The sequence below is a fragment of the Aquila chrysaetos genome, chromosome Z (genome assembly GCF_900496995.4).
Source record: "Aquila chrysaetos chrysaetos chromosome Z, bAquChr1.4, whole genome shotgun sequence".
NCBI lineage: Eukaryota > Metazoa > Chordata > Aves > Accipitriformes > Accipitridae > Aquila > Aquila chrysaetos.
The window spans coordinates 32,081,099-32,103,980 of NC_044030.1; the positions used below are offsets into that span (position 1 = coordinate 32,081,099).

The window sequence follows — 22,882 nt, forward strand, 5'->3', positions numbered from 1 at the left end:
TTTTTTTTAAAGTCATGCCTAAAGTCATGTTTTCTAAACTTAAAGCCATTACCAGTCATTCCTGCAAAAAAGTAAGTTAGTATAAAAGGAATTGTAATACTTATTTCAGGAATACTCTCTATAGACTTTCCTTTTAAATCTGCAAATTACAGACAACTCCAGAGCAGGAATTTTTATCATCTTTGTTTTGCCCAATTAGCTGACATAGATATGCCCCCAACTTTAGTTAAATAAATAAATTGATGTGAACTTCCAGGTGATCAAAAAATGAAAACCACTGGCAGAGAACAATTGAAGGCAGGTCTTGCATGGTGTGTTGATAGCTACCATAATTCCATTGCCACTTTAGTAAAATGCTTAGCAGAGTATACTGTAGGTTTCATCATAAACAAAGATTGTGCATTTTCAGAAGAAAAAGAGATGATGTAAGATTTATTTTATAGTGCTTTAAGTATTATAAATTCTGAACACTCTTTCTGTAATTGTGTCTGAATATGTCATACATAAAAATGAAGTTAAAAACTGCTGAATGAAGTCAGATTGAAGCTCCCCAAAGTTAAAATCAGCTTGTTATTTCATTGAAGCTTAGCTTTTTTATTAAAAGTAAATCCTTGCTTTTTCTAATCCAGTGTAATCTAATTGCAGTTGATGAGTAAGGAGTCTCCAGTCTCTCTTGGAAATGATGCTTACGTTGAACTTGATCGGCAGGTATCTAAGACTAGATGTTTCTTTTCCTTCAATCATAGCACATCAGTGGCCAGTCATTTTGCATCGTTAAGAAATCTGTCTTTTTTTCTATAATCATGAAGGAGTTTTGTGGGAAATTGAAATAAGGGGAGGAAAACTAAATTTCAGTGTTTCAAGTCCTTTTGCTTTATAAATTCAGTTTATGCATTTTGTATATTTGAAGGAGAGAAAAGCTCAGTTTGAAAAACAAGTTTAGCTGTATGACATAGTATAGCGAAACTGCAGGCAGGTGCAAATCTTTGGGTATTGAGGAAGAAGGATAAAAAAGTGTGTAGTATTTGAATAAAACTTTCTTTGCCAGTTCCTACTTCCAAAGTCAGTTTAAAAAAAAAAACATAGATGTGGCTCAAAAAATCATTAAAGCAGTCCTGGGAACTGTTAAAATATATAAAGGAAGTTTTCAAAGAGAATCCTTCCCTGTCTGATATATTTAAGGAATATGCAAAACCAGTTGTGTTTTACTGGCTCAACCTCATGCTAACACTCCTACTTCCTCAGGTTTTTTTGTAATTGAGAAGTATAGTACAGTGGTGTTCCATGTGTTCCTCCATCATGCTTTCTCTGCAGCAGTATGTAAATTCTGGCAGATGGAATTAATTTTTATATGTCAACAGGCCCTTGAGAAATAAACTTGAAAAAATAAGATATGATGATGCTGTTTAGGAAAGCCCATCTAAAATTCATCATATATAATAATATATGTCTATATCTCTGTATACATAATATGCATGCACCTGTTTTATCAGGCCAATTTTCTTGTAGCTGTTTTTTATGTTATCCTAACTGCATTCATATGTGAACTTGCAAGATACATATCTTTGAACATACCTTTGAAGGGAATTATCTGGATATTTCTCACTGTTTACAAGATTCAGTGCCCTTTTTCAGGAGGGTAGGCTTCTCCCTCACCATGTTGGCTCTATTCCTGTTGTGCAGTAATAGTAGCTTCCAGTGACTAGAGAGATTTCACCCTAATTGTTCATTCCCTGTATTCCACCTTCCAGTCCTTTCTGTATTTGAAAAGTAGATTGAAAACAGAAATTATGCACTCTTTGCACCCGTAAAGAAAAGTGGTATTCACAATTTTTTCAGTGTACAGAGTTGAGTTCTTCAGACCCAAGTTCTTCAGGACTTTTTGACTCAATTCATAGAATAGATATGATAATTCTAATGTATCTTTGTAAGACCAAATCTTACTTTTAGTTATGTTTACTTTTTACTGTCATACAGACTAAACAGTAATCACTTCTGCTTCTTTGTTTCTTTATAAGAGCAGAATTGCCTCAGTTTTCAAAAATATTAATATGTTACCTAAATGTAAAAATGATTTTACAGTCATGTAGTTCAGAGTATTTTTAGACACTTCACAGAGAGTGATGAAACTATAAATGTTTGTTGTTTATGGTAGCTGAAGAAAACTACAGAAGAATTAAATGAAGCACTAGCAACAAAAGAAGAAATTGCCCAGAGATGTCATGAGTTAGATATGCAGGTAGGTTTGCTATATTGTACATATTAATTTTGAACTGGGAAAGAGAAGTGTTAATTTTTAGGCAGCTGAAATCAAGTAGTATAGTGTAGAAACATAATTTTTAAAAGGGAAATGAAAATTGCACAGTAATTATTTTGCTTTACTTGTGCTAGCCAAGTGAATTTCATTGTTTTCTTATCTTGATACAATGTTGCCAGTATTAAGATGATTCATACTAACAAAACAGTTTTTCTTTCAGGTAGGAAGGGGTTGAGCTGTGTGGTTCAACTCTTGCATTAGAGAACTAATAGAGGTTATGCTGCTGTAACAGTTTCAGTTAAGAGTTAAATCCCACTCCGAAGTTACTGTAGTCTGTCAGCTGTGTATGGATTTAGACTAAGCCTTACTGTAAATCAAGCATACCTTGTCCAGAAGACATGAGGAGTGTAGAGTGGTAGCCCCAAAAGGCATTGCCATTGCAACCCTACTTTGGAGTATAATGCAGGCTTTTGCCAAGCAGTTCAGTAACTGTTAGAATTAATGAAGCCGATTTGTGTGTCATGGTTGATTTTGGTATATTTGATTCAAGCTTTTATTGAAGCGTTTCCTTCTGTTGAGATGTTCACATTCCCTCTCTTCCCCTCCTCTTCCTGCATGTTAATTCTATACTATTTAGTGATATATGAACTCATGCTTCAGCTTTGAGTTGCAGCACTTTGGGTTCTTTGCAGTGCTGCCTGTTTTCACAACATTGGGGGAAACTGAGTTATCTTTGGGACTGTGTTCCTGTTTCAGGTCTGCTTGCAGTTGCCCACTGGATTAAAAAAAATCTAGGAAGTGCACAGCCATCCCTTGCATATCCATATTTGGATATTCTGTCTGATTGATAGGCATTGTTTCTTTTGGAAATCAGTTTTAAAAGTTTTACTGTGGAGGGCTAGTTTTATTTGTTTGTTGGGAAAGTATGCATACTTTTATTATAATGAAGTTATCTTCTGTGGTAACTAAGACTTTTTCTTTAGATGCTTGTGCGAAATACAGTTAAGAATAGTTACGTTTTTGGTGCGGTAAATCTGCCCCTGATGTTGCAGTATGTTGGTTACATCAGATAGCAATTGAATACCCATCAATGTTACAGTATATTCTAGTGAAATGTGATTACTGAAGCCTGTGTATTGCCATTGTTGATACACACGATAAAAAGTTGCTCTCTATAGCTAGATAGCTCAGTTATTCCAGTTTATGCTCCTATTACAACAGGTTGCGGCCCTCCAGGAGGAGAAGAGCAGCTTGCTCGCTGAGAACCAGATTTTGATGGAACGTTTAAATCAGTCTGATTCTATTGAAGATCCCAACAGCCCTGCAGGTCGTAGGCACTTGCAACTGCAGACACAACTAGAACAACTCCAGGAGGAAACATTCAGGTAGAAAAGCTAGACTTGGTCAGATTGTTTGTTTGTAACTGGCAACAGACATGAATTTTATATACTTCTGTTTCTGCTGGCAGTTATGTATAATGGGTGGTATAACCACAGTAGTAAAGTTTTTATGTGATGTACATCTTATGATTTACCTCTTTAGAAGCTCCAGCATTAAAAAATGCATAATTTCTTCATTGAAGAAGTATGAAATGCTGTATACTTGTTACTCTCTACTCTGTGAAGTTATTTTGAATTGTTTGTGTGCAGTCACCTCACCCATGTTTTTCAAAATTAGTGAGAATGAAAAGTAGCATGCTTTCCTGTATGTAGATTATTCTGATTGTGTTTTTAGGGTGTAGGAATTCCTAGCTGGAAGTTTGCTATGGGCAGTACTACAGGTGGTATTATGCAGCAAAGTGTGTCCTTCTCTGAATTTGAAAACAAATTGTTTCATATCTGAAAGATGGAGATTATCTGCAAGTGAACTCTGCTTTTCATTTGCATTTCCTCAACATGTGGAAATACAGTTCCTCTTTAAATATCCTTCCTGGTCCTTTTGACTGTTGCTTTCAGGCTGTGTAAGCCTCTTCTGCTGAAGAAAGCTGGTCCAATTCACCATCATCTCTTCATTCTTGTTGCTGTACTTACCCTATCCTTTGTGAGTGAAACTATGATATTTCTTTATGCTGCCACTTTTTCTTCTCTTTCTGTCCTCTTCTGGTTGCCCTTTGTTAATTCTTATGTCAGCTGCCATGTAACTTTCCTTTTTTGCCTGTTTTGCTGTTTTTCCACTGTCCCTTGCTAAGCCTCTTCTGTGCATGTTCAGACACACCCACTTCCTTCAGTTTCTTGAAAAATGTTCAGTGTTTCTTTCACAGCAGCTAGTGCCTGTTTTTCTTCTTTCTATACATCTACCACGTAATGTAGTGATATCTCCTTAATGTCCCCTTTTATCTCTCCTTATTCATCTCCGTGCTCTGGAATGATTCCTGCCTGAGTCTATTATCAATTGCTGTTCAAACAGGTTTTGTCCCCATATGCAATACCTGCACTGCCTGTTACTCTAGTTTCAGGTTCTGAACGTCTTTCTAAACCCTTTTCACGTGTGAGACTCATCTCCCAACCTCCTTTACCTCCTTCCCCTGCCTTCATATCATGTGGCTTCTGAAGGCAGTTTGTGTGTGTTCCTTCTCCAGCTCTACCTGACCAAACAGGATGTATGTACAGCTTAACTGATGCCCAGTGTGGTACAACGGTTTTTCTCCCACTCTTGCCTCTTTATGTCCTTTGACAGTTCCAGTCTATCATGATCCAAATCTTTGTTGTATATGGTTTAGATGACCTACTGACTATCTCTTGTCTCCATTCTTGTAGATTCTTTTTGGACTCCTTGAATTAATGGATAGAATACTTTTTTTTTTTCCACCATGCCCATACCTCCTTTCCTGGATTGTTTTTATTTTAATTTCAGATCAAAATATCACAATAGAACTTCATGTTCCAGGTTGTGTGCTCTTCCATTTGTACAAAATGCTTTGACAAAGTTTCTCAGTTACTCCCTTTTTTCACTGCCGGGTTAATGCAGCTTTGGCTGTGTATGCTGTATGTAAGTAGTTCACTCCAGAAACTTTGGTCTGAGTTCTTCACATGCTAACTAGATAACTAAATGTATGACTTGGTTCTTGTTGTGGTTTAACCCCACCCAGCAACTAAGCACCACGCAGCCGCTCACTCACTCCCCCCCCCACCCAGTGGGATGGGGGAGAAAATCGGGAAAAGAAGCAAATCCACGGGTTGAGATAAGAACAGTTTAATAGAACAGAAAAGAAGAAACTAATAATGATAATGATAACACTAATAAAATGACAACAGCAATAATGAAAGGATTGGAATGTACAAATGATACACAGTGTAATTGCTCACCACCCACCGACCGGCACCCAGCTAGTCCCCGAGTGGCGATTCCCCGCCCCCACTTCCCAGTTCCTATACTGGATGGGACGTCACATGGTATGGAATACCCTGTTGGCCAGTTTGGGTCAGGTGCCCTGGCTGTGTCCTGTGCCAACTTCTTGTGCCCCTCCAGCTTTCTCGCTGGCTGGGCATGAGAAGCTGAAAAATCCTTGACATTAGTCTAAACACTACTAGCAGCAACTGAAAACATCGGTGTTATCAACATTCTTCACATACTGAACTCAAAACATAGCACCGTACCAGCTACTAGGAAGACAGTTAACTCTATTCCAGCTGAAACTAGGACAGTTCTTCAGAGGTACGGGGCAGGCACAGGTTCTTTATACGTCAATAAAGCAAGCCACCTTGGTGAAAGCTCTGTGACATTTAGAACATCTGACAAATCAGGTCAATATTGTTGAAGGTGTATAGGAGTTGGACAGCCGAACAAAATCTTAGGATAAAGATGTTATGTTCAAACTCTGTATGCCCCAAGATGAAAAAAGGTGGAAATTTCTGCTTGAGCTTCCATTGCAAAAAATTACTATGACAGAAAAAACTCAAGATTTGTCTTTCTGAGAACATACATTACCTTGTGATCTTCCAAATATAAAGACTGATATCAAATTTGGAGCCTTAAAGTCAATCTGCTTCTACATTTTTGAATAAGCACATTGGGCTGCTCTTCTTCTTCACTGCACCAGAAGGCTGTTTCATGTATTTTTAGAGAGCACGATGGTGAGGAAAGGTAACTGTGGCTCAAACTGAGAAATTATTTTCTGTTTTACTTCATTTCTACAGATTAGAAGCTGCCAAAGATGACTATCGAATACGCTGTGAAGAACTAGAAAAGGAAATTGCTGAATTGAGACAACAAACAGAAGAGCTTACTACATTGGCAGAGGAGGCTCAGTCTTTGAAGGATGAGATAGATATACTCAGGTAAACTCTGTTCCATTAACCCTTTTTCAACTATTAACTTTTAATCCATACCATTTCTGTACTTAGTCTTCATTAGCTTTTGTTTAAATAATTTTAATATTAAATATAAACACTTTCTCAATGCCAAGGATCTTTTGGATCCTCCAGTTAAGTACACGGATGACCACACAGTTCTGCTTAAGTAATACAGTTATTTATTATGTACCCAATCAATAAATATTAGTAATCTTAGCAATCCTACACCATCTTATGGTCATAACAAGTCACTCACTGGTCTCCTGAGTATTCTCTACTCACCTTCATCATGACTTGGGCATTTGTTCTCATCAGGGAACTAGACCCTTTCCTTTCCTGGGTTTGCATTATTTGGACTTAGGGTGGCGCTTTTGGTTCATCATGTAATGCTAATATGAACAGCATCTGTACAGCTGTCTTTGCCACTGGATTTTAGCACCCAAAGTTATCATGATATGATGATGCTAGGGGTTTAGAGGGTGGGGCAGCTCCTTTTACTATGGAACATAATCCTTCAGTAGTGGTGTCTTGCTGCATGGGTTATTCAGAACAGTTATCTACTACCCACCTTTATCACTCTTTCTAGCAAGTCTAGCAAGGCTAATTTTAATGCTGACTTTTCTAATTCACCAGCAGCTTTCTACCAAAGCTATCTGTCTTTACCTCCTCTGTCATTAATATAAGGAAATGAGCTCATCAGGCTGCACAATTCCATAAACCATCTGTGTGGGCAGCATGGGTTCAAAGAGTAAGTCCTCGCCCCAGAGAGAGGCTCTGCACTTCATTGGAGATTAAGGAGATTTGTCTTGTCGCAGTGTTCCATAAATTGACTGTCAATTCAATGGGGGATTCTCTAGATTTCATAGAAAATTGAGTGTAAATCAGTTGGTTCTAAAATGAAACTGGGGACAGTTATTGTAGCAGGGGGGTGTGAGGCTGGGTGTGAGGGCTATTGCTGTCCTGGCAGTGCACCAGGTGGATGGAAAAAACTCTGAAATGTTATGAATGGAGCCTGGTGTTCCATTTTCTTTAGAAGGAATCAGGCTCCAAAGCTGTTATGGTACTTCTGTGTCACCAAGTATATGCTGCCCAGGAGATAGATCTTTATGATTTTATTCCTGGCTATCATTAAAACAAATTGAAGGGCAGAAAATTTTATTCTTTACCCTTGTAAAATGCAGGACTAAAGATTGTTTTAGAATTGAAAGGAAATGGGTGGGAGTGAAGGTGCTTTAACTGTTATTTTAAGATTGGAAGTAGATAAGAAGGCTGTATTAGGAAGAGTGATAGTGCCTGAAAGTACTTCCATCAACAATTCTTTCAGTTGACAAATAGTTATGAGAGAGAAAGAGACAATTTAAAAGTGAAAACGTTAGTCGTAGGAGGATATGATTGCTTTCTTGTTCTCCCCATGATGTAAGAATGTCTTCTTTATTAAGGCAAAATACTGAGGAAGCTTCAGGACATTTCATTTTGGAAGTTTTCAGAGTACAAATTTGATACAAATCTGTCCCTCTAGGCATTCTTCTGATAAAGTAGCCAAGTTAGAAAGCCAGGTAGAGTCATACAAAAAGAAATTGGAAGACCTGGGTGATTTGCGACGGCAAGTGAAACTCTTAGAAGAGAAGAATACAATCTACATGCAAAATACTGTGAGCCTCGAAGAAGAGCTAAGGAAGGCCAATGCAGCACGCAGTCAGCTGGAAACATACAAGAGGCAGGTGAGAACAGATATCAGTGCAACAGTTCTCTGTATTGTTTAACACTTTCTCTTCATAACATGGCTAATACCTCAAAGTAAAAAAGACATTATGAACAAACAGCTCCTTGTGTTTAAAAGACTTACATGTTTTGTAGGTACTACCTTTGTCCTCCTTTCCTGCGATTCTTATCATTAGCAAACTAATGTAAACTTGAAATAATAAGCAGTATTTCTTCCTTTGAAAAAATCAACAGATGTTTTTTCTCAAATTATTCCTAATTCATATTCAGTAGCGGGGCTTGAATTAGAGCCTCTTCTTTCAGAAAAAGTATCTGCTTTTCACTTACAAATTTCCAGCAGTGAGGAGTGCACCACAGCTGAGGTAAGTTATTCCTGTGGTTAAGTAACTTGTTTTTATTAAGGTTCTAGTTTGTCTGAGACATCTGAATTTGTCCAGTTATGAAGAGAGAAGGATGCATTTCATCCCTGTTGTTTATATGCACCCAGCAGAGCACAAAATGTGTCACCAGCACACTCTGGAGTGAAAGGCATCTGTTTATCTTCCTGCTTATCAAAGTGCCATGTGATCCTGTTTCTGTAAAGGTGGAAGATGTGCTTAATCTTCTCTCTGCTTCTGCACTACGTTGACATGACATCATTCTGGGATTCTTGTTACAGGGCCAGACAGAGCGTGGTTTGTTAAGGTAGTAGTGCCTGCTCTGTATTTCTGCCTGCTTAAAAGCTCAAATGGTCATGGTACAGGAGTCCCTATAGGTCAGCTTACAGCAGAATAAAATACAGAAACAACCACTAACAACATTGTAAGCCCAGGAGCAATATGTGACCCTAAGACTTGATAGCATTTTCCCTGCACCTGGCCATCTTGGTTATTAAGACAACTAGCTTCAGCCTCTATGTGCTAACTGTAGATACAGTCCAAATGATTCCACCAGAAAAAAATAATTTGGACAAGAAAAATGCTGAAATAACAGACAATCAAAGGGAAAAGTAAATGTGGAAAACAATGGCCTTTCACACAAATAGTATCATGTTTACTGGCAACAAATACTTCACTTCATTGAACAGCTGAGCATGTGATATAGTTGTGTAACCTTGACATCTGCATCTGATCGTTCTTACTTCACCAACAGTAAGGATTTTGGAAGGGGCAGTCCCATCATTTGTGCTGCAAAAGTACTCCTCCTTTTCTTCATCATTCCCTGTGTTTTATGGGTAGGATTTCATGTCGGAGGAGCTGTTGATTTGTACAAAACTGTTCCACTGGCTGAGACTGGAATAAACCTCAGGTGTATTGTGACAGATGTGAGTTTTCTTCACCTAACCACAGTGCCTCAAAATGAACAGACAGTGTGTTTGCCGTCAGTGTCTGTAAGGCTGGGTTCCTTTTGAGACCTGCCTGTGAATCATGAGCTGTCACAAAATTAATTTCTGGGACTCCTAAGTTGTGCTATAAGAATTAAGCCCGGTATAAGGATTCTGATGTTATGTCATTGCTGAGCACTAGTGTGGCCCTGTAATGGAATGTGTCTTGTCTGGTGTGTGAAGGATCCAATCCCACTCAGGATGATGTAGTCAGAGAATTTATTAGGCTTAGAAGCTTTGTGCTGTGCAGATGAAAGTGCTTGGTTCAAACTCCTATAGTGATCTGGAAGGAAATTGCATCTTCACCCAATCCAGCACTTTGTGAGATGAGGTTAGTGGTGATGTATTGTGCTGAGAGTTGTAATAGCATTTAGTTATTTAAGAGGTTTTGTTCGCTTTTCTGAAAGCAAGCACAAGCATTTTCTAAGAAACTTTTTATTGCAACATGAAGAATTGAAATGTGAAGATTCCAGGATTATTTTTGTAATTTTAATTCAGCCCCTTTGTGCATGTACATTCTGATATATTTGTTTTTCTTTGCTGCAAGATTCCTGCTTTAGTCATTCCATGTATCAGATAATGCTCAGTAAATGTGATGGTATTTAATTTTTTTTTAATCTTCTGCATTACCATGTAGCTGTATATCTTTCTATACACTCCCAAGTCCTGATTCAAGACAATTTATTTCCTGCTGTGTTCTTCTGCATACCATTACCACAGCATGAATGATTACAAACATTAATGCATTTGTTTTCATTTCAGGTGAAAATATACCTATTTAGCAAGTAGGGACACAATCACAGGTGGAGGCCTGCATTTTTATTTTTTTATATCTGCAGTTATTCTGATAGCCCCAGTGATGGATGTCACATATGAGAAATGAAATATTTTCATATCTCACATTGTGATACTTTTTTTTTTAATCTGATAATTTCAGAAATGGCAGGCCTGTGCTTTTTTTGCAGCCTTTAATTTAAGAACAACAACAGCAAAGTCCTTGTCTAAGACTTAAGACCATGCAGATTTTTAGGCCTGGTAGTTATTTTGCTGTAGCTATACATATTGAAAATAAAAGGTAATTAGAACCACTAGGCAGTCTTAGTGTAGCTATGGCTACTGCTTTGCTTCACGATTTAAGTTAATCACTTTCTCTGTAATCTAAAAGCCATGAAAAAACCTTCTTATGAATTGCTTCAGAAGAAGCTGTACATCTTTAGCTGAGTCTTCATTCAGCTTTTGTGTTTGCAGGTCAGTCTTTATTCAGCTTACTTGCTTCCATGCTCTCTCCATTATGAGCTTTACTAGTGTACTCGGAATGAGCCTTTACTAGTAAAGGCTGAGAGTTTTGAAAAGGCAAGACTTCACTGATTTGCTGCCTGTTCACTGATCGTTTCTGCTCAGCTTTCAGATTTCTGCTCATTTAATTTTAAAAGCTCTTTACTGATCTGTAGTTGAAAGTATATATGCGACTTTGTTAGCAATGTTTCTTCTGAAGTAAAGCAAACTGGTTATGAGCCTGTGGCTGAATCTTTATATTAGTATATTAAAAATGATCAGGAAAATCTCAGGTTAAGAAACATTACCTGACCGCATAAACTGGTGGTTGAATTCTGAGTGAGGCTTGTGAAACAGAGTTAACAAAAGGTGTAGATAATTTGCTTTCTTCAGAGTTTTTTCTTTTTCCTAGGCTTCTCAGAATGCAGGAGGATTTTTCTACTTTTCCGAAGCTATTTGATCCATAGAACTGTACAGCTTTTTTCTGTAAACCATGCTTGGGCTTAAATTCTTGTTTTCAGATGTAGTGAAAATACTTCACAGTTTTTGCTTCTTTTGCTTATGTTGAGACCTAATATTTGAATGCTGTTGGTTTTACTGAAACACAGAACAACTGATGAAAGCAGTTTTTAGTATGTCCTATAGGTAACTATTTCACTTGTTTACAACATGACTTGTGGTGCATGGTAATTGGCTACTTTGTCTTGTGTATTTTGTTCTAATATTAATATTTGCAGACAAATTATTGATTCTTGTTCTCACAGGCAGTTGAACTACAAAACAGGTTATCTGAAGAATCCAAGAAAGCTGATAAATTAGATTATGAATGCAAACGACTGAAAGAAAAAGTAGACAGCCTCCAAAAAGAAAAAGATGTAAGTGTCAAGGTGTTATTTTTTTGTAGTAGCAATAGCAACTTTGTGTCCTTTATAACACAGAGGTATGGTAATTATAGTTAGCCATTTATAGCAAACTTTTAAACTTAGGAAATCTTTTTTCACTTAAAATTTTCAAATGTTTGTGTACAAGATCCTTTTTAAACCTAAGAACTGTACAGCATGGAATGAAGTGACTGTACAAACATATTCAACCCATTTTTAAGAGGAAACGCCTTCATATTTGGGATCTGAAGTTGTTTCTTGACCACTTACCATGAGAAGGTTAATAAACACCCAGGGTAATTGTAATACATTCTGAAAAACTATTTAAAGTAGGGTTTCTGCAGTATCATCCTAGAACTAAACTCCTGTTGTGTTTTTTCTAAAGCATTCTTTGAGGTACCGTCAGCATGCTTCTCTTTGTGGAGTCATGACTACTGCAGCAAGAGGCTTAGGAGTCATGTAGAGGGAGGGGTGTGTCCTTTATGGCAATCTTGCCTTTTTTATGACAGCTCCTTGTTGATCTATCTTGTACTGCCAATATGGAACACACAGAATGGATACCAGTCTATTCCTTTCCTGTCATTTTCTGCAAGTGATTCTGCGATTAATTGCTCTGTCCTCTCTTGCCAAGACTGATCCTTCAGACTTCTCTTGCTCACTATTGTTTCTCACCAGTTTATTTCGGCTTGTTTCTTAGGAATGTATATGCAGGTGCCTCAAACTACTTCAAACCAAGGCCAGCGCTTCGAGTTAGTGATATTTTAGGCTTGTTTTAAGTTCCTAAGTCCATCTATCCATCAGTCAATCTCTGTAGGCTTTTACCTCAATAGTCATATTTCCTGTCCAATTCTTTCCAAAATTTCCTGCCCCTGCACTTGAATAGCATTTGAACTGGAAGTTTTCAGTTATTTTCTGTTTATAGGTCTTTGATTTCCATACTTTATTAGATTTTCAAACTGTTGTGGACACTTGTCCTTGATATCACTTCCATCTGCCGTTCAGTTCAGATTGGACTGTCCATAATAACCGTAGTCATACTGTGCTTTGGCTTTCTTTCCTGCTCTTTATTTAAAGTTTGGTTTTCCAGTTTTGTTATGTTTGACAATGGTAAGGTTGTGTCTGTGGCTTACCCATTGCTTGGTGGACCATTTCACTTGCACAAAGGATCTGAATTGCAGGCCATCCTATAGTTTTCTGTTTTATCCCCTGGCAAATAGCATTTTTGGGGGCAAATGTTTTTCAATACATTCTTTTAAACAGATATGCACCTGTGAGAAGTAGATTACAGCTGAAGTCTCTCAACATTTGAATTAGTGATTCACTACCTGTTACCTACTCTTTCTGTTTCCTGTTGTCACATATGTATCAGTAAGGTTGCCCACCACAGGTCACAAGCTACTTAGTGGTATCTTGTCAGTTGTATTTTGGAAACAGTTGGCTGAAATTGATTTTATCCCTGTCTTTATGTTCTGGCAAAGTGTGGTAGCCTGTTTGATACCTTTCAGCTATGTAGCTTGGAACTTCACCTCTGTGGTGTGTTGTATGTTAAGTACTAAGGTAATTTGATGAGTTGACTTTGCAGTGTGCAAATGAAGCCCTAGAGCTTTTTCTATTCATTAAAATATTCTGGGTTTTGATTAATCAACTTAGTGTTTTCTGACTGACGGTAGCAGACTGCAGAATCCTTGCTTTCAGCCACTGAATTTGAGTGCTCCTCTGTGTGGCTCTTCTGTAGTATTTATGGTAAAAACAGTTTTTTCATCTGTGGGGTTTGTGAAATGACTTTCAGTGCTAACAGAATGTACACTTTATTCAGATTGTTCTGACAGTTGCACCAGAGTTCACCCTGCAGGATTCAGAAATACAGCAGAAGCCTCTGTCACACCTCACCAAAATGTTCTTTGCCAAAGGGATTCCAAGTCCTGGATCCACTTGGGCTGAAATATAAAATATATCTGAATCAAACTGTTAATAGGATGAAATGCAAGGAGCTGTCAGCTGACACAACTTCATACCTGAACATATCTGATTTTGGAGCAATCTACAACTTCGATCTTTACATAGTTGCCATTTTCTCCTTTCATTTTTGAGTCTTGACAACCTTCTGGACAAAAACGTGGTGCTACCTGCAGATTCTCATTTTTTGCCAAACGGGGACTTGTGACAAATTGGGAGAGTATTTGCCTGATGTTACTGAAGAGCCCATCTGTCTAGATCCCAAGGTGGTCCAGTCCTGTTCTTCAGTTCTCTTTGGATTGAGCCTCAAGCAGCTGGTTTTCTTCCATAGCTAAGATGCTAGTGAATGGCAAGGCCAGGTTACCCAGGAGGAAGTGGATGTGGAAATGCTGCTCACATTTTCACTGTTGAAAGACAAACAAAATGAAGTTAATGCAGTTTCTTTATGTTGACTGTGTACTCACCTGCTTTTTATTTCACTCCTGGCTAAACCTTGGTTTTTTGGTGAGGGGAAAAAGCTACGGTCTCTTAATTCACTTCCTTTTCCCTTGCAATCAGTCCCGATGAGGGGAAAAGGAGGATTGCTGAGTGGCCCCAGTGGCTGCTGTTTACTACCTGGTACCAGAACTTTGTGTCACTAATGTCTTGATTTTGTAAGCTTATACCCTGATATTTTTACCCCTGTAAGTGTAATACAGAGCAGCAACCCTTCTCAACCCCTCCCCCCCCGCCGTTCACATGGAATATATTATATTTATGTTTATGTTTATTCTGTTATGAAATAGACTGAAATGCCTTAATTTGAAAATTATCTTTAGAGTTGCATTACATTATTTTTAAAGTGTTGAAGGCTGTGACTTTTGGTGACTTGTGTGCTGTTACAGATGAATTTGTGGCACCAAGACTGATATTCATTCTCTTTCCAATTATTCAGAGGTTAAGAACAGAAAGGGATTCTTTGAAAGAAACTATTGAAGAGCTTAGATGTGTACAAGCTCAGGAGGGTCAACTCACCACTACAGGTAAAAGACAAATGAGATTAAATGCATCTTTTCTAAAGTTTACAGGACTTCTCTGGAGAGTCTTGGATGCGCTTTTGTTTAGCGCAGAATAAATTTAACCTCCTCTAAGATCAGCAGTGAAAAGCTGCTTCAGCTCTTCACAACTTTGTAAGCATTTGAAAACTTCAGACGTTATTTCAGTCAATCAGAAATGTTACTCTCCTCCCCAGCGTGATGTTTTTATAATGTATTTCTGATTTCTGTGTAGTGACACAATTTTCTTTGGAGAGATATTAAGTATTGTCATGTATGTATGATGTTTCATGTGTTGCAGTTTATTTCTATGTGTAATGTTGCACAGCTTTGTAGTTCTTAGATAAGCTAATGAGCAGAAAATTCACCACAAAATTACTTCATCAGACTGGATGAAGACAGAAATAATGATTATTCTCCAAATGAAATTGTGCTTGTCTGTCTGTCTCGCTGTAGCCTGGCTTTGTATCATTTTCCATTGTCTAGCATTACTCTAAAGCTGTAATCTTCTAGAACAATGTTTGCTTCTGGTCTTTTAAAGAAAGTTACTGGTCTGCTTGCTAATGGTTTTTTACTTTTCCTAACCCAGGATTGATGCCTTTGGGAAGACAAGAGCCTTCAGACAGTTTAGCAGCAGAAATTGTTACTCCCGAAATAAAGTAAGCTAATGCATGCGTTGTTTTACTAACCTTTACCACATACCCATAGATGATTAGTTAGTTTTCAGTGTTAGAAAGATTCTACAATTAATGTTTGGGTTTTTTCTCCTTTTGGATTTCTGCATGACAGAAGCTGTTATGCCCAAGACAAAATTCAGTTGACATCTCTTTGAGTTTGTATTGTGCTCCAAAGAAAAGGGAAAACAAGAAACCCCTTTATCCTCACATTGTTCCTCTTCTTTTCCTCCAGACTTCATATAACTGCAGCTTATATGTGCATTAATGGACAAAAATATTTGTAACAAGACCATGTTGTTGAACGTGGTGTTGTACAAGGAAAAAATGACTGAAATTGTGAAAAGAAGTGTAGATTTTAAATTCCATTTTGTATCATGCCAAATGTTTACAATGTATTAAAAGAAGGAACAGCAGTGGCAGAGCTGAAAATCACTGTGTCTTAAGATGTTGCAGGCTGTGTTTAGCCTTGCCATAATGCTGAAAGTTTTCAAGACAGTTGCATCTCAGAAATCTGTTAGGTCTTCAGGAAATCTTTTCTCTCTATCAATACTGATACAGTATTTTACCACTTGGAAAGCTCAATATGAGTCAAAACATACTGTTCAGTAGTAAAATAATATCTTTCTAGAAAGCTAATAATAGAAGATTTTTTTCCTTCCAGCTGTGCTGCTGCACCTTAGTACAAGAGCAATTCTTTTTAGTTTTGTTCAGAAACAACAAAAGAGAAGAATAACGTTTTGAGGCAATGTTAGTGAAGTATGGAGTTACTGCATAAACTTTCCACATGATTGTGTGAGAGAGGACAGGACCCTAAATATCCAAGCATAGCCGGTGGTTTCACTGACTTTTCATCTTTGGCTCCTGAAGATAAATTCTGGATTTTATGCAAACATACATCAATGTGGACTGTTTGCAGCTGCCAGACTTGGCCTCCATGCCTATCTGATAGAGGTGGACAGTAGCAGTGGCTGGAACTTCCTGATCTGGAGGTCTGGGCTGCTGCTTCTGCTGATGAAGGGGGAAGACTGCACAGGGCAGCCCACCCATAGGAGCAGCAACTTCTGCTCTCTTGTTCTCTCCATGGTGGCAGAGCATGGGTCTGTGCTTAAGTACCTTTCTCCATCTCATAGAGAAGACTTGCAGACCAAATGGGAGAGTTTCATGAGGCTGATTCAGTCTGTGGCTTCTCAGTTGCACCTGAGGAAATCAACAAGTTAAGTGATATTAGGAGTTAGCAGGGCTCATTGAAAGAGCTTTAAACTAGATTTGAAGGGGGAAGGGGGTAAAACCAGGCTCACTAGAGATAAGCCTGGGGGTGGCATGCCAATGTTTGAGGGATGGTGTGCTAGCAAGGTCCTTCAGCCTGCTCCACAATGAGCACATTTGAAATGTCCCTGTACTAATGTGCGCAAAACCTTAGCCATCTCAGTGGAGGTGAGGGGTGTGGAGATGCATGTGGCAGCAAAGACATAAGAGTTGTTGATGTGTTTAGAAACCAAGGAAGCACCAGAGAACAGTCACATAGGAATTACGGCTTCTCCCCCAAAAAAGGTGGCAGGATTGATAGCCCATCTACACCAATGGATGCAGCATGGCCAACAAACAGGAGGAGTTGGAAGCCATTGTGCATCTGGAAAACTATGATATAGTTGCAGTCACGGAAACATGGTGGGATGACTCACACAACTGGAGTGCTGCAATGGATGGCCATAAACTCATCAGAAGGGATAGGCAAGGAAGGAGAGGCGGTGGGGATAGCCCTGTATGTTAGGGAGTGTTTTAACTGTCTGGAACTTGATGATGGTAGATTGAGTTAAGTGTTTATTGGTAAGAATCAGGGGGAAGGCCAACAAGGCAGATATCATGGTGGAAGTCTGTTATAGACCACCCAACCAGGATGAAGAGGGAGACAAAATAGTCTATAAGCAGCTGGGAGAAGTCTCACAGTTGCTAGCTCTTCTTCTCATGGGTGACTTCAACTTACCAGATGTCTGCTGGAAATACAATACAGCAGAAAGGAAACAGTCCAGGAGGTTCCTGGATTGTGTGGAAGATAACTTCCTGACACAGCTGGTGAGTGAGCCAACTAGGGAAGGCTCCCCTCTGGACTGGTTTGCAAACAGAGAAGGACTTGTGGGTGATGTGATGGTTTGAGGCCATCTTGGGCACAGCAATCATGAAATGATAGTTTTCGATTCTTAGAGCAGTAAGGAAGGGGGTTAACAAAACTGCTATGTTGGACTTCCAGAAGGCAGACTTTGGCCTGTTTAGGGGCCTGGTTGAGCGAGTTGCTTGGGAGGCGGTATGAAGGGCAAAGGAGTCCGAGAAGGCTGGACATTCTTTAAGAAGAAAACCTTAAAGGTGCCAGAACATAAGCTGGCTGGGAAGATGACCAGTCTGGCTGAACAGAGAGCTTTGGCTGGAACTCAGGGAAAAAAAAGAGAGTTTATGACCTTTGGAAGAAGGGGCAGGCAACTCAGGAGGGCTACAAAGATGTCATGAGGTTATACAGGGAGAAAATTAGAAGGGCCAAAGCCCAGCTAGAACTTAATCTGGCTACTGCCATAAAAGACAATAAAAAATATTTCTATAAACACATTCAGAACAAAAGGAGGGCTAAGGACAATCTCCATCCTTTATTGGATGCAGGGGGAAACATAGTGACAAAGGATGAGGAAAAGGCTGAGCTACTTACTGCCTTCTGTCCTGTCTCACTTGGTGGGCTCAGGGGAGGTGATCTTTTAGATACTCCATTGCCGCACACAGGAGTCACGACAATGACTCAGGAGGGACAGGGAAAATTTCAACACCTTGTTTCACTTGGACAGGTGTCACGGACATTTAGGAGTCACGACAGTGGCTCCTAAATGCTTGAAATATGTTTTATTTAATGTTGACTTAAAACACAAGTGTGGCTAAATCCCTAACAACAAGGTAGGAGGAAGAGAAGAGAGAGAGAGAAAGAGAAAAAAGGAGTGGTAAGTATCACCACCCTTGGGTCAAGTGAAGAAAGTCTCAGTAGTAGCTCCCTGGATTCCTCAGGTAGCGGGCTCACACCTGGGGGTGGGTCATTCCCCTGTCCTCCCTTTATATCCTCATCCAAGAGCCTTTTGCACATGTGTTGTGGGGTTTTCTTGAAAGTTCTTGAGGAGGGAGTAGGGGGCGGTGGGGGGGACACTGATGCCCCCTTATCCCATTTAACTTGTTTACACAACTACCGTGGTAAGGGCCCATGCCAAAAGTCCAAACCTGTGATAAAACGTCCGAAGTGCAACCACTAGAAAACTTCGCAGAAGCACAATTGCCAGAAAGCCTCTTCTAGGCACAACTGCTAGAAGCTCTTCCGAAACAGTTCACTACCCCACTTCTACTGGGCACGTCCTGTTTTGGCTGCTTGCAGCTACCTGCTTTTGAGACAAAATGGTTGCCAGTCTCTCGGTCTCACACCTTCTTTGCCTCAGTCTTTAATAGTAAAACCAATTGTTCTCAGGGTACACAGCCCACTGAGCTGGAAGACAGGGAAGAAGGGCAGAATGAAGCCCCCATAATCAAAGGGGAAATGCTTAGCGACCTGCTGCACCACTTACACACACACAAGTCTATGGGGCTGGATGGGATCCACCCAGAGGTACTGAGGGAGCTGGCGGAAGTGCTCACCAAGGCACTTTGCATCACTTACCAGCAGTCCTGGCTAACTGGGGAGGTCCCAGTTGACTGGAGGTTAGCACAAGTGACACCCTCTATAAGAAGAGACAGAAGGAGGATCCAGGGAACTACAGGTCTGTCAGCCTGACTTTGATGTTGGGGAAGGTTATGGAGCAGATCATCCTGAGTGCCATCACACAGCATGTACAGGACAACCAGAGGATCAGGCCTAGTCAGCAGGGGTTTATGAAAGGCAGGTCCTACTTGACTGACCTGATCTCCTGTGACAGGATGGATGAGGGAAAGTGGATGAGGGAAATGGCGTGAATGTTGTTTACCTGGAGTTTAGTAAAGCCTTTGACACCATTTCCTACAGCATTTTTCTGAATAAACTCGGTAAAAAAACTGGCTGGATGGCCTGGCCCAAAAAGTTGTCATGAATGGAGTTAAATCCAGCTGGCGGCTGGTCACAAGTGGTGTTTCCCAGGGCTCAGTACTGGGTTCATTTCTGTTTAATACCTTTATCAATGATCTGGATGAGGGGATGGAGTGTGTCCTCAGTAAGTTTGCAGATGACACCAAGTTGGGAGGGAGGGTTGATCTACTTGAGGGTAGGAAGGCTCTGCGGAGGGATCTGGATAGGCTGGATCAATGGGCTGAAGCCAACTGTATAAGTTCAACAAGGCCAAGTGCCAGGTCCTGCACTTTGGTCACAACAACCCCATGCAACGCTATAGGCTTGGGGAAGAGTGGCTGGAAAGCTGCCTGGTGGAAGAGGACCTGGGGGTGTGTCATGACCCAGGCTGGACAGACCAGGGAGTTGTGCTGAGTTCAGAATTCCCTCGGGCTAAATTAAGGTGAAACGAAACCAAATGATCAGTTAAACATTTTATTTGTGGCAGAAGCAACCTGAACTTGGGAGGCATAACAGTAGGTGGCAGGGTTTCTCACAACAGCAATTGGCATGAAACTAAGTCAATAAACCATGTAACCCGTGGTAACCATATACATCCATTCAGGGAAGAAGGAGATCCCTCCTGTTGAGTCACGAGGCTCAGAGCGGACCCCCTTGTTTTCTAGACTCCTTCTCAGAGAAGAGCCTAGGGGTGGCTGGATCCATTCCTAGTCCTAGACTTGGTCAATGGTTTTATGTCTTAAAGGAATGAAGTGTAGGGATCGTGAAAGAGGAAAGAGAAAGAGAGAGCAAGACAGAGAGAGAAAAAGGAAAAGAAAAGAGAAAGATTTCACCAGTCCTGGGTCCAGTGTTGGTCCAGTCAGCCTAGGGGTCCAGTTCTGGAGGGTGCACACATGTGGGGCTTCAGTTCGTGACCTTTTATAATATTCTTGTCCCTCCTTCAGGTGCGTACTCGAACTCATTTGGCTAATTAGGTGTCATGCATGGTTTGTGCTTTCAGAACCTTTGGGAAGTGGGTCAGTGGGCTCAGAGGTCATTTGGGGTGTAACTTCTCCTTCCCTGCAGACATGACCATTGTTTGATCTTTGGCCATGCATGGTGAGCTGCCCGGCTCAGCATATCACAACAGCATATCAAAACACAGAGCTGCTATGGAGCTGCGCACCCTTCAGCAAGCCCTCCCCTCCTGTTGCTGATGTCCTGTGCTGATGGGCTTCTTTTCACCTGTGGTTCCTTGCTATGCATCGTTCGTTGTTATGCAGGGTTCATCGAAGAACTTGCCCCACCACAATGTTTGAGACATTAACTCTTTCAGTCTCTCACAGGGTGCTAGTTGATAGCCGGCTGAATATGAGTCAGCAGTGTGGCCAGGTGGCCAAGTAGGCCAATAACATCCTGGCTTGTATCAGAAATAGCATGGCCAGCAGGACTAGGGAATTGTCCCTTTGTACTTTCATCTTGAGTGTGCTCACACAGTATGTGCACAACAATCAGGGGTCAGGCCCAGTCAGCAGGGGTTCATGAAAGGCAGGTCCTGCTTGACCAACCTGATCTCCTTCTATGACCAGGGAACCTGCCTAGTGGATGAGGGAAAGGCTGTGAATGTTGTCTGCCTGGACTTTAATAAGGCCTCTGACACTGTCTCTCACAGCATACTCCTTGAGAAGCTGGCGGTTCATGGCTTAGACAAGTGTACTCTTCACTGGGTAAAAAACTGGCTGGATGGACAAGCCCAGAGAGTTGTGGTGAACGGAGTTAAATCCAGTTGGCAGCTGGTCACAAGTAGTGTTCCCCAGGGCTCAGTATTGGGGCCAGTTCTGTTTAATATCTTTATCAATGATCTGGATGAGGGGATCAAGTGCTCCCTCAGCAAGTTTGCAGATGACGCCAAGTTGGAAGGGAGGGTTGATCCACTTGAGGGTAGGAAGGCTCTACAGAGGATCTGGACAGGCTGGATCGATGGGCCGAGGCCAACTGTATGAGGTTCTACAAGGCCAAGTGTTGGGTCCTGCACTTGGGTCACAACAACCCCATGCAGTGCTACAGGCTTGGGGAAGGGTGGCTGGAAAGCTGCCCGGCAGAAAAAGACCTGGGGGTGCTGGTTGACAGCCAGCTGAATATAAGCCAGCAGTGTGCCCAGGTAGCCAAGAAAGCCAATGGCATCCTGGCCTGTATCAGAAATAGTGTGGCCAGCAGGAGCAGGGAAGCGATTGTTCCCCTGTACTCGGCACTGGTGAGGCTGCAACTTTAGTACTGTGTTTGGTTTTGGGCCCCTTACTACAGGAAAGACATTGAGTTGCTAGAACATGTCCAGAGAAGGGCAAGAAAGCTGGTGAAGGACTTGAAGCACAAGTCTTATGAGGAGGGGGTGAGGAAACTCGGGTTGTTTAGCCTGGAGAAAAGGAGGCTGAGGGGAGACCTTATCGCTCTCTACAACTACCTGAAAGGAGGTTGTAGCGAGGTGGGTACTGGTCTCTTCTATCAAGTAACTAGTGATAGGACAAGAGTAAATGGCCTCAAGTTGCGCCAGGGGAGGTTTAGCTTGGATATTAAAACAAATTTCTTTAGTGAAGGGGTTGTCAGGTATTGGAACAGGCTGCCCAGGGAAGTAGTGGAGTCACCATCCCTGGAGGTATTAAAAAAACACGTAGATGTGACACTTCAGGACATGGTTTAGTAGGCATGGTGGTGTTGGGTTGATGGTTGGACTTGATGATCTTAACGGTCTTTTCCAACCTAAGCGATTCTATGTGTCATGGTTTAACACCAGCCAGCAACTAAGCACCATGCAGCTGCTCACTCACCCCCCCCCCCACCCAGTGGGATGGGGGAGAAAATCGGGAAAAGAAGTAAAACTCATGGGTTGAGATAAGAACAGTTTAATAGAACAGAAAAGAAGAAACTAATAATGATGATGATAACACTAATAAAATGACAACAGCAATGATAAAAGGATTGGAATGTACAAATGATGTGCAGTGCAATTGCTTACCACCCACCATTCGACACCCAGTCAGTCCCCGAGTGGTGATTCCCCACCCCACGCCCCCCAGTTCCTATACTAGATGTGATGTCCCATGGTATGGAATACCCCGTTGGCCACCTTGGGTCAGCTGCCCTGGCTGTGTCCTGTGCCAACTTCTTGTGCCCCTCCAGCTTTCTCTCTGGCTGGGCATGAGAAGCTGAAAAATCCTTGACTTTAGTCTAAACACTACTTAGCAACAACTGAAAACATCAGTGTTATCAACATTCTTCTCATACTGAACTCAAAACATAGCACTGTACCAGCTACTAGGAAGACAATTAACTCTATCCCAGCTGAAACCAGGACATTATGATTCTATGATACTTGGCACTAGTGAGAC

General features: G+C 40.7%; 1 protein-coding gene across 7 annotated transcripts in view; it reads left to right on the top strand.

Annotated features, from left to right (window-relative positions):
* The window catches only part of HOOK3 (hook microtubule tethering protein 3), a 112,259-nt gene that overhangs the window by 59,065 nt on the left and 30,312 nt on the right, over window positions 1-22,882 (top strand). For all 7 annotated transcript variants that reach the window (XM_041120711.1, XM_041120712.1, XM_041120713.1 and 4 more), the window contains 8 exons: window positions 646-708; window positions 2,156-2,239; window positions 3,479-3,642; window positions 6,394-6,534; window positions 8,069-8,270; window positions 11,674-11,784; window positions 14,681-14,768; window positions 15,370-15,439. In XM_041120711.1, the coding sequence (XP_040976645.1) occupies window positions 646-708; window positions 2,156-2,239; window positions 3,479-3,642; window positions 6,394-6,534; window positions 8,069-8,270; window positions 11,674-11,784; window positions 14,681-14,768; window positions 15,370-15,439 (923 nt within the window). The remainder of the gene's footprint in view (window positions 1-645; window positions 709-2,155; window positions 2,240-3,478; window positions 3,643-6,393; window positions 6,535-8,068; window positions 8,271-11,673; window positions 11,785-14,680; window positions 14,769-15,369; window positions 15,440-22,882) is intronic.